The 17,238-nt window shown below is 39.2% G+C and overlaps 1 protein-coding gene across 1 annotated transcript in view; it reads right to left on the reverse strand.

The window, feature by feature from the left end:
* ZNF280C (zinc finger protein 280C) overlaps positions 1–17,238 on the reverse strand; it is a 66,459-nt gene that overhangs the window by 32,072 nt on the left and 17,149 nt on the right. Inside the window, exons 3-8 of the mRNA XM_025372499.1 lie at positions 12,903–13,049; positions 9,751–9,816; positions 9,514–9,650; positions 6,236–6,347; positions 2,202–2,372; positions 1,950–2,056 (exon numbers count right to left, since the gene is read on the reverse strand). Of these exons, the coding sequence (XP_025228284.1) occupies positions 1,950–2,056; positions 2,202–2,372; positions 6,236–6,347; positions 9,514–9,650; positions 9,751–9,816; positions 12,903–13,049 (740 nt within the window). The remainder of the gene's footprint in view (positions 1–1,949; positions 2,057–2,201; positions 2,373–6,235; positions 6,348–9,513; positions 9,651–9,750; positions 9,817–12,902; positions 13,050–17,238) is intronic.

Raw genomic sequence — 17,238 nt, forward strand, 5'->3', positions numbered from 1 at the left:
AATTCCTTTTTTCTAAGTTGCTTCTTCGTTTTGCACTCTTCTCATTACTTCTTTCCCATATATAATCAACACTGACTTTTTTTCTTGCCTCCTTTGCCCCTTCCTGTCATTTACATCGGGCATGCAAAGAGAATACAGACCATCTTTATAAACACATAACAGAATACTGTAATATCTGCTAAAATATTTTAAGTGGAGTGTTACCTTAATCCCATACTCCATTAGTACTGTGAAAATTACCTAAAACCTAATTTCAAGAGCTTCCTATATTAATAGAAAGCTAGAATTCATTTATAACTATATAAACCACATTATGGATTGAGTTAAAACTATCATTTCTTTTTTTTTTTTTTGAGACGGAGTCTTGCTCTGTCGCCCAGGCTGGAGTGCAGTGGCCAGATCTCAGCTGACTGCAAGCTCTGCCTCCCGGGTTCACGTCATTCTCCTGCCTCAGCCTCCCAAGTAGCTGGGACTACAGGCGCCTGCCACCTCGCCCGGCTAGTTTTTTGTACTTTTTTTTAGTGGAGACGGGGTTTCACCGTATTAACCAGGATGGTCTCGATCTCCTGACCTCGTGATCCGCCTGTCTCGGCCTCCCAAAGTGCTGGGATTACAGGCTTGAGCCACCGCGCCCGGCCAAAACTATCATTTCATATGAAATGCACCATCATTAGAAATTTATTTGAGTGTTGAAAATTAAAATGTAAGACTAAGGTTTTCACAGAGTAATGTGACATGCATATGTCACCATGGGCAAAAACAAGCTTTTCTTAGGGTAATGTGACATGCATATGTCACCATGGGCAAAAAATAAGCTAAACAAAAGGAGTTTTTACTTTACACAAAAGATTAAGCACCTAATAAAACACCTGCTTTACAGGAAGTTTGAAGAATGGCATAATTTAGTCAATAAAATATTCCAATTTGTACATTATTTTTATCTAAAATTAAAATGCAGGCCAGGTGCGGTGGCTCACACCTGTAATCCGAGCACTTTGGAAGGCTGAGGCCAGTGGATCCACTTGATGCCAGGAGTTCGAGACCAGTCTGGCCAACATGGCAAAACCCCGTCTCTACTAAAAATACAAAAATTAGCCAGGCACGGTGGCACCACGTATAATCCCAGCTACTCGGGAGGCTGAGGCAGGAGAATCACTTGAACCGGAGGGGCAAAGGTTGCAGGAAGCCAAGATTATGCCACTGCACTCCAGCCTGGGCGACAGAGCAAGACTCTGTCTCAAATAAATAAACAAACAAACAAACAAAAAAATACAATATGCATACACTGTAGTGCATATGAATTTAATTTAAAAATTTAAATTGATACATAATGTTTGTAAATTATCATGGGGTACATGTGATATTTTGTTAAGTGCACAGAATACGTAATGATCAAATCAGGATGTCTGAGGTATCCATCACCTCGAGTATTTACCATGTCTCTGCGTTGGCAGCATCTTAAGTACTCTCTCCTAGCAATTTTTCACTCTACTTTGCACCAAATATTAGAACTTATTCCTCCTATGTAACTGTATCTTTGTGCATAATAACCAACCTCTCTTCCTCTTCCCCTACTCCTCCACACATACCCTTCCCAGCCTCTGGCAACTATTGTTCTACTCTCTATACCTCTGGAAGATCAACTTTTTTAGCTCTCACATATGAGTGACAACATCCATTTGTCTTTCTATGCTTGGCTTATTTCACTTAACATAATGGCCTCCAGTTCTATCCATAACTTAATTTAAAAAATTTCATTATTGGAAAGGACTTTAAAATCTTATATAATCATTGTGAATATCAATTTTAACTTAAGTTATATGGAAATGCCAATGAGAAGGTTTCTTATCTAAATATCTGGATAAACCAGCATTTACTATATATTAATTTTTAATATTTTCAAGGATCTATAAACATTTTTAACAACTGAATTTTGAAAAAAGTTTTACCTTCATGTGGTATTTCAAAGGATCCAAAAGATTGAACTGAACATTGCACTTAGGACAAGCTCTTAGGTAATGTGCTCCAGCATCATATGGAGATGAGGTATTTGTACCTATAATAAATTAAGGACTTTTAAGACTCAGATTCATCTTTTTAAAACCTTAAATGACCACTAATAATGGTTTTAAAATTCATCACCATTTCTAAAATGTATGTATAAATAATATTTTTTTTTACATGCCAGATTTCATGTTTACCTTTTGATAGCATAACTTGGGAGGATGTCACTGGAGGAGAACCAATTAAAGGCAATGAAGTGGAGGGATTTATTTGAGGAACGTTTTCACTGGTCTTTGGTTTTTTTGGAGTAACACTGTTTACTTTAGAAGTAGAAGGACGTTTTAATACATATGAAGTATTTTTCATACCTACAAAGATTTAAATAGTGAGAAAGATATTTGTAAATATTTCAGTATGGAATATTGCTTATGTAAAACTGCTACCAAAATGGCTTTACATTTAAAATTGAGCAAAAACAGTTTGGAACAAAATTAAAGGTAATATAATTTAATAAGCATATCATACAAATGACAATAATGATTAAAATTTATATAAGCAAGTAGAAATTGCACAGCTACTACTATGAACTACGTATCTTTACTTCACAAAATAAACTTTATACACAAAACTTCTAAAAATGCTTTCAAATAAAGCAAACAAGTATCATGAAAAAAGTTATAACAAAAAATTCCAAGCTAAATAAATAAAAGTTACAGCACAGAGAATACTCTGAGCTGAAATTCTACACATCAACTTATATTTAGATGCTTAAATGCATTTGAGTTTGTAAAATATTTAAAAAATTTATTCTAAACGCTTAGAGAAACACTTTTAAATGTTTTTTTTTTTTTTTTTTTTTTTTTTTTTTTTGAGACGGAGTCTCGCTCTGTCGCCCAGGCTGGAGTGCAGTGGCCAGATCTCAGCTCACTGCAAGCTCCGCCTCCCGGGTTCACGCCATTCTCCTGCCTCAGCCTCCCGAGTAGCTGGGACTACAGGCGCCCGCCACCTCGCCCGGCTAGTTTTTTGTATTTCTTAGTAGAGACGGGGTTTCACCGTGTTAGCCAGGATGGTCTCGATCTCCTGACCTCGTGATCCACCCGTCTCGGCCTCCCAAAGTGCTGGGATTACAGGCTTGAGCCACCGCGCCCGGCCTTAAATGTTTTTTAAAAAACTTAAGATGTGTAATGGAAAATTCAAATTGGTTCTTTTTCCACCTAACAACCTAACAGGTGGTTTAAATTATCTTATTTACTCCCTATATACAAAGTAGAAACAACTAATCTTGAATGATAATACCTCACTCATTCATATGAAAAGGTTTAGAGTTAATGTGATGACTTTCAAAGTATGTTCCCCTTAATCCAATGGGTCTATCTTAGAAAATATAATGGGTATGTCAGATAAAGAAACCCTTTTACGTTTTATTAATTTCTGCATAAATTTTGAGTAAGAATTTCATTGCTAAAGACAGTTCTGAGTTTGAGAGCCATCACCTTAAAGACCAAAGGATTATATAATTCAGGGCATTCCCAAGACAAGTGGGGCTATTTAGGCTATAACCAGACCCAACACAAGTGATTTTTGAAAATAATATACAATTGTACTTTGTGATAAGGTTTCTAAAACTGCACGTCATGTTTTAAAAGCTCACAACTACATTAATAGGAGAAGCAGTAGAGTAGATACATGCAAGGAAAATAAGTATTACATTAGTGGGTTCCTCTGTTAAATCTATGTTTCATTCTTTGAGATAAAAATGATTTTTTCCATCCTCAAAGCACATAATTACTGCCAGCTATACTGAAGGCACCTAAGACTAATTTTTGTGTAACCACTAACATTTTTCTGAGATGCTTAGGTTACCTGAACAACCAACGAGTGCTAGTACTTTGGACTAGGCAACTGATTATACAACCAGCTGGATAATAAAAACAGACTGTTAAATATGCTTATTTTAAGCATGATAAATCTAAGTTAAATAAAATCAACCTGAGTTCAATAGTTTTAAATTCTGACTCTTTAGCTTATTTATTTATTTATTTATTTAATTAATTAATTTATTTATTTATTTTTTGAGACGGAGTCTCGCTCTGTCGCCCAGGCTGGAGTGCTGTGGCCGGATCTCAGCTCACTGCAAGCTCCGCCTCCCGGGTTCCCGCCATTCTCCTGCCTCAGCCTCCCGAGTAGCTGGGACTACAGGCGCCCGCCACCTCGCCCGGCTAGTTTTTTGTATTTTTTAGTAGAGACGGGGTTTCACCGTGTTAGCCAGGATGGTCTCGATCTCCTGACCTCGTGATCCGCCCGTCTCGGCCTCCCAAAGTGCTGGGATTACAGGCTTGAGCCACCGTGCCCGGCCAGCTTATTTATTTCTGTTGTGTTTGGCTTGTGGTGTTCCCTACCTCAACTCTTCTTATCTGTGTTAATAAAAATCCTATCCTCATTCTTCAAAATGAAGTTCAAATCCAACTTTCTCTAAGAACTTTCCATGATCATCTTAGGAGTCCATTAATCATGTTTCTGAACATATAGCACATATTATCATTCATGATTATTATTCTAACAACTTTATTGTCAAATCCTTTATAACTGATAATGCATTTTTCACTTTCCACTTATTTTTTGGGGGCCTTTAAAAAGCCCCGAGATTGCCAAGAATTAAAATTTAATACCCAAATGGCTCATTTCAGGTCTGGAGAATAAATGCTTTATGTGAGAAAAACGAAAGTATTTTAATAATGTGAGAAAACTGAGGTATACAGAGGTTAGATGACTTGATAAAGGCCACAGAAATCTTTAGAATAAAGGCTTAAACCTGTATCTTCCCAATTAACTATAACCCTATTTACCATTCAGGACAAAGTTCCACTCTCTGCTGTATTAATCTTAGAGAGACAGTAGGAGTCACTGTCTTTACCCTTTGGAAGCTTCAATAATTCAGATTTTTCTATGAATAAAGATCATGTGCTTTGCAAAACCTGAGTTAAAACAACTATTTTATCTCCCTGTTTATTTTGGTTCTTGGCTATTTTACTAACTAGGTAAGTGACACCTAGATAGGTGAATATCAAACCAAGTAATATCAAAATGGGAAAATATTTTTGGCATTCATATGACTACAATTTTTTTGTTTTGGTTTGGTAAAGGTTATATACTAATTTATGAGTAAATAATTACATATTCAAAAAAATTGTGTTCCTCTTTCCATTTAGTGAAACATATTAAACTAGCTATTATAGAGAACAATAATTGCTTTGATTATAGAGAATTTTTCAATGAGACAAAATTCCTTTATTGGCATACTAATTTATTTTAGGTTTTTTTTTTTTTTTTTTTTTTTTTTTGAGACGGCGTCTCGCTCTGCCGCCCAGGCTGGGGTGCAGTGGCCGGATCTCAGCTCACTGCAAGCTCCGCCTCCCGGGTTTACGCCATTCTCCTGCCTCAGCCTCCCGAGTAGCTGGGACTACAGGCGCCCGCCACCTCGCCCGGCTAGTTTTTTGTATTTTTTAGTAGAGACGGGGTTTCACCGTGTTAGCCAGGATGGTCTCGATCTCCTGACCTCGTGATCCGCCCGTCTCGGCCTCCCAAAGTGCTGGGATTATAGGCTTGAGCCACCGCGCCCGGCCTATTTTAGGTTAATGAAGAACTTTGTTATGGTGGACATCAAAGAACTCTAACACTTCAACTGGAAAACTTCCATTATTACTTCAAAGTATATTTACTGAGTACTTACCATGTGGAAATCACTGTTTCTTTAGTTCTTTCATTTTACAATACTAATCTATAATCATGTTTAACTATCACATCTACATCATTTATTTGAATAGAAAAACATTAGCATATTGAGAAATCAACTATAACCATGCACCTTTTCTCATACTAAGTGTCTTCCAAATAATTACTACTTGTTTTCACAGAGTATTTAAGGTATCAGGGGACTTCCTTGACTCACAGAAATTATATTAAGATTGTTCAGTCCATGGCTGGTTCCAAGTGAAAAAGAGTGCAAAGAATATGTGCTAGCCAACTTAATAGAAATAAATAAAATATTGTATTACTAAACACAATTTTATATATCACCCAAGAAAGGCATTCAGGAATGATTAGCTCTATTCCATGTTATAATATATGAAAATCTTAACATGAAGGTATGGGCTTCAAAACAAATTCAATTCCATATGTATATTCAACAAGTCTCTATTTATAATTTTTATGAAAGAGTGATAAACCAAACCTTCTCTAAAAATTGCTGGTATGTCTTGGGATGGTGGTAGTGATTCCTGGGTCGAGTCAAACAGTAAAACTGAAGAATTATCTGATCCAACTTGTGAATTCTTTGTAAAATCCTGTAAAAAGTTATGATTATTTTGTTTCATGAACTTTTATAGAGGTAAATTTAGCTGTACGTCAATACTATAAAGAATCTTAATAATCCAATTACTAATATGGTATAAAACACAAAGGTAATTATTAGTCTCTGCCAAAATTAGCATCTACTAAGTGAGAGGTATATGGAAACTTTGTATTATTTTTGTAATTTTTCTGTAAATCTAAAATCAGTTTGAAATAAAACGTTAAAATGTAAAAATAATATTACTGGCAAAGTAGAGGTTATATTTTGGAACAACTTTTCTGCGGGGAAATTTAGGCAGTGTCTATAACAAGGTCTTTAAAAAAAAGTTCATATTCTCTGGTCCAATTATTCCAACTACTCCATTTCTAAGAATCTATGCTAAAGAAATGAAAATGTTTAATGAAGAATGATTTATAATAGCAAAAATTGAAAACCTATATGCCTAACAATAAAGAAATGACTAAATAAATTAAATGATACTATCACATAACATATTTTTTGGAAATATCCAATGACAAAGAACAATGTTCCCAGTACAATGAGGAATAGATATCAAATATATATTAATATGGTCCCCTGACTGATATACTCTAATGTCACCCTAACCATCTACAGAAAACAAAAATCAAAATACAGTATGTACTCTTCCCTGTTTCTTTTCTAACCTACCCCTCCTTACACATTACTTTTATAATGAAGATATAAAGATTTTGCTTGCTTATTTTGTGCTTACAATTTGAGAGATGATTAGGTTTTAGACTATGACTTAATTGTGACTAACTGCAATCTTACCACAAAATATTATTTTCTCTAAATATTTTTTATTTAAAAGTTTAAAAGTGGAAAATATCCATTTGCAATTTCCAAAAATAGTTAATAGAAGTTCCTCTGAATAAAGGTAGCACTTTCAACCTTTTCCGAGGTGACATCTCTGATAAATTAAGTACCACAATTTCAGAAAGCAGACACGTTATTCAACAAATAACCTGTTAAATAATTCTCCAACTGGGAATTTCTTATGTCTCATAAAATATTTCAGAAAGGTAACAAATGTAACTGTAAGGCAGACTAGGCAATAGGCTGAGATTCAGAAGACCTGTCCATTTATTTAACTATGTTACCCTGGGCAAGCCACTTCTGAGCTTCAAGTTATTTACCTTTCCAACTGAAACAATAGCCACTAAAAATTATGTATTTAAAATGTACTTGCCTCTTTCACAGTACATGTATTGTATTAATAGCCATCATAACAGTACTAATAAAGACGTAATATTATCTCACATTTTATAAATAGGTAAACTAAAATATCTTGTAGTTAAGGTTCCCAGTACAACCCAGCCTGTTACAGATGAAGGAGCTGGAATCAGAACTAAGGTCTGCCTGATTGTACAAAGTCTGTGTCCTTAAGCTATATCACACTCGCTTTAAAAGAGATAATACTCTCCTTCCCTGCCTGAAAGAGTTGAGACACAGATAATGAAACAGATATAAAATTTTTAAACAAAATTTCCTTATGCAGGATTCTCAATTCATTCAAGAATATTTGTCATTCTCAATTCTGGCTGCACATTACAATCACTTGAAGAGTTTTACAATGTCAACACAGTGAAGAGCACAAATGTCTGTGACAATAGTTTTAACCTCACAGACCCCTGAAAGAGACTTAGGGAATTTTAAGGGTACACCAATGCTCTAAGGTAGTGCTTCCATTTAAAAAGTACATACTTAACAGGGCTGAGCAGTGGCTCACGCCTGTAATCCTAACACTTTGGGTGGCTGAGGCAGAGGATAGCTTGAGGCCAGGAGTTCAAAACCAGCCTGGGCAACATAGTGAGACCCCCCCGACCTGCCATCTCTAAAAAATAATTAAAAGCCAAATTAGTTGCGCATCGTGGTACATGCCTGTAGTCCCAGCTACTTAGGAGGCTGAAGTGGACGGATCACTTGAGCCCAGGAGTTGGAGGCTGCAGTGAGCTATGATCATGCTACTGCATTTCAGACTGGGTGACAGAGCAAGACCCTGTCCCTAAATAAAGTATATGCTTAAATGTATAAATGGATGTGTGTATATGAATATTTTAAAAATTCTGGGTTATCCTGGATTGAAATACCAGATCCATCACTTACCAGCTGTGTGTCCCTGAGTGAATCATTTATCCTCTCTGAGCCTGAGTTTCCTCAACTATAAAATGGGAATAATAATAGTGCCTACCTCAGCTTGGCACGGTGGCTCACGCCTGTAACTCCACACTTTGGGAGGCCAAGGGGGGCAGATCACTTGAGGTCAGGAGTTCGAGACTAGCCTGGCCACCATGGCGAAACCCCGTCTCTACTAAAAATACAAAAATTAACTGGGTGTGGTGGATAATTCCTGCAGTTATTATTTTGGGTTTTGGTTGAGTTATATCATAAAGATGGGGATAATTTTTCTACTGAAAAGGTAACTAGCTATGATAGTTCACAATTTTGGGGGTTTGTGTTGGCTTTTGTTTTTTTCTTGAATCAGGATCTCACCCTGTCACCCAGGCTGGAATGCAGCGGTATGATCTTGGCTCACTGCAGCCTTGACCTCCAGGGCTCAAGCGATCCTCCCACCTCAGCCTCCTGAGTAGCTGGGACTACAAGTGGGGCACCACTATGCCCAGCTAATTTTTTGTATTTTTGTAGAGATGTGGTCTTGCCATGTTGGCCAGGCTGGTCTCGAACTCCTGGGCTCAAGCGATCTGCCTGCCTTGGCCTCCCAAAGTGTCAAAGATTACAGGTATGAGCCACTGCACCCGGCTGATAGATCACATTTTTAACACAGTATTGTAACAGCCAATTTTTTTTTTTTTTTTTTTTTGAGATGGAGTCTCACTCTGTCGCCCAGGCTGGAGTGCTGGAGTGTAATGGTGTGATCTTGGCTCACTGCAAGCTCCGCCTCCCGGGTTCACGCCATTCTCCTGCCTCAGCCTCCCGAGTAGCTGGGACTACAGGTGCCCACCACCACACCCAGCTAATTTTTTGTATTTTTTAGTAGAGACGGGGTTTCACTGTGTTAGCCAGGATGGTGTTGATCTCCTGACCTCGTGATCCTCCCACCTCGGCCTCCCAGAGTGCTGGCATTACAGGCGTGAGCCACCGCGCCTGGCCAATTGTGTAATTTTATAAACACTTACAGGTTTAGACACATTCTCAACAGTAACAGAGCTTTGTGAAGGTTTAGATACAGGATGAAATCTAGGCAAGGCAGCCACTGGATTTGATGGTGGGTCTCTGTAGCGTTGACTTGCAGTCCTGAATATTTCAGGAATACCTGTATTTTAAAATTACACAACATATTGAATATATTTCTATACAACCAATTATATCAAAATATTTCACTTTAAAATGGAAATACTACAGTAATACTGTACCTGGACTGTGTGGCTCACTCTTTATTCCTTTTGAAGATGAGCTGGAGTGGCCTCTGTTCAAAATATCTATAAAATTATATTTATTTTAAAATTTGTTATGTGAAAGAAATTTACACTAATAGAAAAATTCCTCCAAAAATATATCTTTACATAACCAATAATTGAAGCATATTTCTTTCCTTTAATGGTGACAGGATTGTGTACAGATTCAGATTCCCGTGACTTGAAATCAAACCCTTCCCCAACTCTGTGCCACATTCACACCTCTAAAAATCTGGAAGTTTCATGATGGGAGGGCTGACTGGATTAACTTTCTGTACCATTACTCTTGAGTTCTGAATAGGAAATTATCAGAGACTACAGACTAAATTAAACCTGTAGTTCCAGAGTATCTGATTAGTGTAAGGGGTTTCAAATCTATTACCACACTAGAAATCAATTTGAGCCTCACAAAACCCTCTGGATCAGTTTAAGATTGCACACCCTTGTGCCCATATGAACTCCATAACTTCTAGGTTACTGAGGGGTCAAATTGAAATTTGGAAGAATAGTGATTTGCTTAAAATTGCTTATCAGGAAAAGGTACAAAGCATTAACAAATCCCATAAAACTTCAACAATTTTCCTTTTTTCTCTCCTAGTAGAAAAGAACCAGATCCCGGCTGGGCGCTGTGGCTCACATCTGCAATCCCAGTACTTTGGGAGGCTGAAACAGGCAGATCACGAAGTCAGGAGATTGAGACCATCCTGGCTAACACGGTGAAACCCTGTCTCTACTAAAAATACAAAAAATTTAGCCGGGCGTGGTGGCGGGCACCTGTAGTCCCAGCTACTCGGGAGGCTGAGGCAGGAGAATGGTGTGAACCTGGGAGGCAGAGCTTGCAATGAGCTGAGATAGCGCACTGCACTCCAGCCTGGGCGACAGAGCAAGACTCCGTCTCAAAAAAAACAAAAAGAAAAGAACCAGATCCCATGAAACAATTCTATCAATGTCTAGTACCTTTGTGGATTGCTAGACTTCTGTTAGAGTAATTAGGCTTGGCATTATTATAATGTTAAAGTGAAGATATTGGTGATGCTTATTAGAGTATCTTCTCCCTGTAATCCTAGCAGTTCGGGAGGCCAAAGTGGGTGCATCACTTGAGGTCAGGATAAAAGTGAAGGGTCACACAAAAGTAGGGTTGCTTTCTGATCATAGAAATTTAGTATTTTATGAGTAAACATTACAGAAGTCTTCTAGAAGAAAAATCTCCTCAAACAACTTGATAATGTTTTCATTCAGAAATTCAGGATAAGTATTAATCCACTAAGAGCTATTTTTACTTTTTGGTGGTTATAGTCTACCAATCACAAGTTTTTTCCTCTCCTTCGCCTGCCTTCATTGTAGTTCCATAGGAACATTTAGATGATATTCCATATGCTAAAATATTTTATAGCTCACAAATAAAACATCAATAAAATCACTTAAATTCTGAGTTATCAATATTGGGTCCAATACCCTTTTTGGTAGAATCTCTGAAAACTAATACACATTGTTTTGGTTGAGTACTACTAAGTCATCTACAATCAATATAAATCCAACTTGAATCTTAATTGTCATGCTTCAATAAGATGATTTGAGTGATAATTTTGAAATATGGTAATATTTCAGCATAAAAATTAAAACAGTGACTTGAAATAAGAGAATATTCTATTCTACTATCAACAATAAATATGTCAAATATGTCTAGCTCATTTAATAATTTAAGTGGCTCTCCACTTAGAACCTCCCAATTTGCCACAGGAAATGACATTGAGAATTCAATAGCTAAATTATTCTCCCTCTGATAAAACTGAGTAGAAATGCTATCCCAAGTTTAGAGCCAAGAGAAGAAAGAACTAGGCTTTCAGAAAATTTAAAACTCATCTCTTAACCACACTATTACTCATTGCCATGGTAAGAAAGAAGACTGGTTTGCTGGCTACATTCCTTGACTTCTCCAGGCCTAAAAAAAGTAAATAAAATGAAAAAAGATCTGTTTCCTCTTTCTCTCCTGAAATTCAGTTATGTTGTCCCTTGAACTTTACACACTTCTGAGGACTTTTTTTTTTTTTTTTTTTTTTTTTGAGACATAGTCTTACTCTCTTGCCTAGGCTGGAGTGCAGTGACGTGATCTTGGCTCACTGCAACCTCTGCCTCCAGGTTCAGGCGACTCTCATGCCTCAGCCTACTGCATAGCTGGGAACATAGGCACGCGCCACCACGCCTGGCTAATTTTTGTATCTTTATAGTACAGAGGGGCTTTCACCATGTTGGCCAGGCTGGTCTCAAACTCCTGGCCTCAAGTGATGCACCCACTTCGGCCTCCTGAACTGCTAGGATTACAGGGAGAAGATACTCTAACAAGCATCACCAATATCTTCACTTTAACATTATAATAATGCCAAGTCTACTTACTCTAACAGAAATCTAACAATCCACAAAGGTACTGGACATGTTTTGCCAGAAAGCCATGAAGACTTACGTGTGCTGACTGCCTGCATTGTCCAAGCATAGTGCTGGAAAACCAGGCCCTCCCTCCTTCATGAATATAAACAGTAGTCGCAGAAGATGGGTGTAGCCAGAGGCTACAGCACATGCTGGTAGACAGACCAGAGATTCTATAATGATGCAGCACCTATGCATTTTATAGTCATATATCAAGATGATACTTTGATGAGGCAGTTACTTAGACATTAGAACCCCCATGAGACACACAAACTTATTTAGCATATTATGATATTTTAAGAAAAGTATTCCAAACACTTCATTTTCTGTACATCTGAGTTTAAGGGAGAAAAAAAAATTAACAAACAGGCTACTTGGCTCCATTAAAAATTATGATTTTCAATCTCAGAAGGCTTACAATGTTGTTCAGGTCATCTTAACCCTCAATTAACTTAGTTATTTCCTTTTGCTCACATCTGATATTTTAACCTCTCACCTCCTTACTCCAGTCCTCAACTACATTCTCGCTTTGATTCTCACAAGTTCTTACAGACCTTTACTCTCCCTCTTACCTCTAACTCCTTACAGAAGAACAACAGTATCAAGGACAGATAAGATATCCCATATATCTTCCATCAGAAACAACCATCTTATGAAACGTTACTTCACTGAAAGTAAATGCTTACTTGATATGGCTGGTTTTGAACTTGATATCTCTCCAACAAAGATCAGTTCATCGTCATCCTCATCCTGAGTTTCTTCTACTTTCTTCTGCCATGGCTCTAGCTCTTCTTCTTCACATTCCATAAAGAGTTCTGCCATTTTTGAAATGTCTAATTTTCAAAAGGAGAGAAGCAAACTTTGTTTTCAAAGAGAAAAATATTTTTTGTGCAATACACAGTATGATATTTAAGATGCACTTTAATAATCCTAATAGCAATTAGTGACTTGATATTTCTTTGTTTTTGAGACGGAGTTTTGCTCTTATTGCCCAGGTGTGATCTCAGCTCACTGCAACCTCCGCCTCCCGGGTTCCAACGATTCTCCTTCCTCAGCCTCCCAAGTAGCTGGGATTACACGTGCCCACTGCTACGCCCAGTTAAGTTTTATATTTTTAGTAGGGACGGGGTTTCACCATGTTGACCAGGCTGGTCTCAAACTCCTGACCTCAAGTGATCTGCCTGCTTCGGCCTCCCAAAGTGCTGGGATTAAAGGCGTGAGCCACCACGCCCAGCCTTCTGACTTGATTCTCGTGCCTCAGCCTCCTGAGCAGCTGGGACTACAGACATGGTCTACAGTGGACCCTTCCCAACCCTGAGTGGCCATCTCTGCCTTGTAATCAGTACATGGTAGCAAAAGAAATAAACTCAGAACTAAATCTCTAAGATCTAAACTAGTTAAACTTGGCTAGACAGATAGATAATGAAGGATAGTAGTCATTTACAGTGGCCAATACATTTTAGGATCAAATCCAAAGTGAGTTTTAGTTATATGACTAGAATGATTATATCTACAACAAAGATTTGTTAGCTATTATCTGAAAAAAAAAAAACTCCACTTGTATAAACAAGGGAGATAAACTAAGAGAAAATAGGTAGGAGATATACTAGAAGAATGGAACCAGATTGAGGTATATCAGGCACAGAGCAAAGCAGGGATAATGTCCTAGACTGAAAATACGGAAATTAAGTGAAATTTAATTCCATTCCAGGACAGATTAGACATTTCTCATTTGAAGAAACTGAGTAAAAAACATACTGTGAATATCACCAGCCTACAAGTTCTGACCAAACTCAGATCTCCTGGGAAGCATTTTAGTGCCTCACTCTTAAATATGGGTGGACAACCAATGAGTACCAGAAAATTGAGGAAAACCTTCAATGTGAAACACCAAAGCAATAAAACAGATTAAAGGATTTTAAAGAAAACCGAGAGCTACGCAGGATGGCGGACTAGATACAGCTAGGTGGAACAGCTGCCACCAAGAAACTGGGACGACTGGTGTACTCCTAACAGATCTTCAAAGGGGAGGCACTGAGTGGGCTGAGGGAAGACACAGAAGCTGGAATGAAGCCGGAGGAAACTGGGAAGCCCACATGGGGCTACTGTGCACAGGGACTGGTTCCTGGCCCCTAATGACTCCAGGGGAATGGGTGAGTTGAACTGGCAAACAGCAGCTCACTCTTGCCACAGACCTCTTGGGATCCCGGCAGCAGAAAATCCCTCGATCATCACGGACACTTTGGTTGGCAGGGAGAGCTGCTTAGAGAAGCGATAGAGGCAGCACGTGAGCCAGTGTGGAGCCCAGAGGGTTTGCTGCAGGAGCATCTGTATTGGAGCACAGCCTGGGATGCTCATCCCCCTAGGCTCTGCTTGTTTCTATAAGAGACTGTAGCACTAGAGGAACTGTCAGACCTGAACTCTGCAGGGTGGCCTTGCCCATCAGACAGGACCAGTCTGACCTGAGCACTCTTTGGTCTGCTGTCCTGTCCTGGGGCCCCAGCCTGCCCATTCCCTTTTGCAGTACAGCCTAGGGTGCCCTGATGGCCCTCATCATAGCTCCTGAGCTGGCCGTCCAGGTTTGACCAGCAGAGAGCTCCAGCAGGGTTGCTCCTGTGGCCATGCACTGGCCCACCTGCTCATTCTCTCCACTCCTGCTTACCCGGGGTCCATGGCCTCCCTCCACATCACTTTGCCAGTCAGTGTGTATGTGCGCAGGTGGATCGTGCCTTCCCTGCCCTGTAAGCACACATGTGTATGTGCACTTTGCCCTGCCTGCTGCCAGTGGGAGTGCACTCCGCCCACCCTCCTCTGCCATAATGCCGTTGTAGTCGGAGCCTTGGTGAGCACAGAGCCCGCAAGCCCTGTACCCACCAGCACCCTGACCCTGAGCCACCACTGCCACTAGAATGTAACTAGGCACAGAGAACAGTGGACCCTCCCCGACCCTGAGCAGCCATCTCTGCCTGTATCAACATGTACAAAGAGCGCATACAGTCCTGCACTGGCCAGTGACCCATCCCCACGCTGATGTCACCACCAGCATGACCATATGCAAAGTTGCCGGCTGGAGCCCCTGCACCCCTGAGCCATGCTGCCTCTGCCGCTTCTGCGAAAGTCCATGCAGAAGCTGCTAGCATCCTGCAGCAGCTGATGAATGTGCACTCTGCTGTGCTGCTGCTGCCACTGGCATGTGTGAACAGGAACGGACCCTGCTGTCACTGCCCTACAAAACAGTTTGGCTGGCACCACCCATTGGCATGCTGGGACAAGAGGTACATGAGCACCTCAGTCCCCCTAGCACAGTGGGTTCCTAAACTTGAGAAGCCAGAGAAAAAAGCGGAGGCCCAATATCAGTCCTGCAAAATTAGAGCATGCACTCCGGGAGTTGTAAGCTGAGCCTTGGCCCCCTAAAATCTAGAAATGAAGCCAGTTGACTGAATCTATCTTATACCACAATCAAACTCTTAAGGTCATCAGATAGAAGAAAAAAAAAAACAAAACCCAAAAGACAGCAACTTCAAAGACTGAAGGAACATAAGCCCACAAAGAAGAGAAAGAACCAGCAAAAGAACTCTGACAACTCAAAAAGCCAGAGTGCCTTCTTTCCTCCAAATAACCACGCTAGCTCTCCACCAAGGGTTCTGAAGGGGGCTGAGATGGCTGAAAGGACAGAAAAAAGAATTCAGAATATGAACAGGTATAAAGGTCATTGAGATGCAGGAGTACACTGAAATCTAATCCAAGAAAGCTAAGAATCATAATAAAACAATACAGGAGCTGACAGACAAAATAGCCAGTATAGAAAAGAACACAACTGACCTGATAGAGCTAAAAAACATACAAGAATTTCAAAATGCAATCACAAGTATTAATAGTAGAACAGAACAAGCAGAGGAAAGAATCTCAGAGCTTGAAGACTGGCTTTCTAAGATAGCCAAAAAAATATAGGGAAAAAAGAATGAAAAAGAACAAACAAGACTTCTGAGAAGTATGGGATTATGTAAAGAGACCACTAAACACCCACATCAAAAAGACATCTCAATTTAACATCCTACCATGACAACAAAAAGAACTAGAGAACCAAGAAGAGCAAACCAATCCCAAAGCTGACAGAGAAGACAAGAAATATCCAAAATCAGAGTTGAACTGAAGGAGACTGAGAAAAGAAAAACCCTTCAAAAGATCAATGAATCCGGTAGCTGTTTTTTTGAAAAAATTAATAAAATAGGCCACTAGCTAGACTAATACAGAAGAGAGAAGATCCAAATAAACACAATAAGAAACAACAAAGGAGATGTTACAACTGAACCCAGAAAAATACAAATAAACATCAGACAATATTATGAACACCTCTATGGACACCAACTAGAAAATCCAGAAAAAACGAACAAATTTCTGGACACATTCACTTTCCCCAGACTGAACCAGAAATAAACTGAATCCCTGAACAGAATAATAACGAGCTCTGAAACTGAACCAGTAAAAAGAGCCTACCAATAAAAAAAAGGTGAGGACCAGATGAATTCACACTTGAATTCTACAAGATGTACAAAGAAGAGCTGGTACTATTTCTACTGAAAGTCCTTCCTAACTCATTCTATGAGGCCAGCATTGTCCTGATAACAAAACCTGGAAGAGAAACAACAAAAAAATAAAACTTGGCTGCACGCGGTGGCTCACACCTGTAATCTCAACACTCTGGAAGGTCGAGGTGGGTGGTTAACTTGAGGTCAAGAGTTCGAGACCAGCCTGGGTAACATGGTGAAACCCCATCTCTACTAAAATACAAAATTAGCCAGGGTGATGGTGAATGCCTGTAATCCCAGCTACTTGGGAGTCAGAGGCAGAAGAATCACTTGAACCCAAGAGGCAGAGGTTGCAGTGAGATGAAATCACCCCACTGTACTCCAGCCTATGCAACAGAGTAAGACTGAGTCTCAAAAAAAAAAAAAAAAAAAAAAAAACAACAACAACAAAAAAACCCAACAGCTTAGCCAGGCATGATGGCAAGTACTTCTG

Source organism: Theropithecus gelada, chromosome X (assembly GCF_003255815.1).
Source record: "Theropithecus gelada isolate Dixy chromosome X, Tgel_1.0, whole genome shotgun sequence".
In the NCBI taxonomy this organism is placed as follows: Eukaryota; Metazoa; Chordata; class Mammalia; order Primates; family Cercopithecidae; genus Theropithecus; species Theropithecus gelada.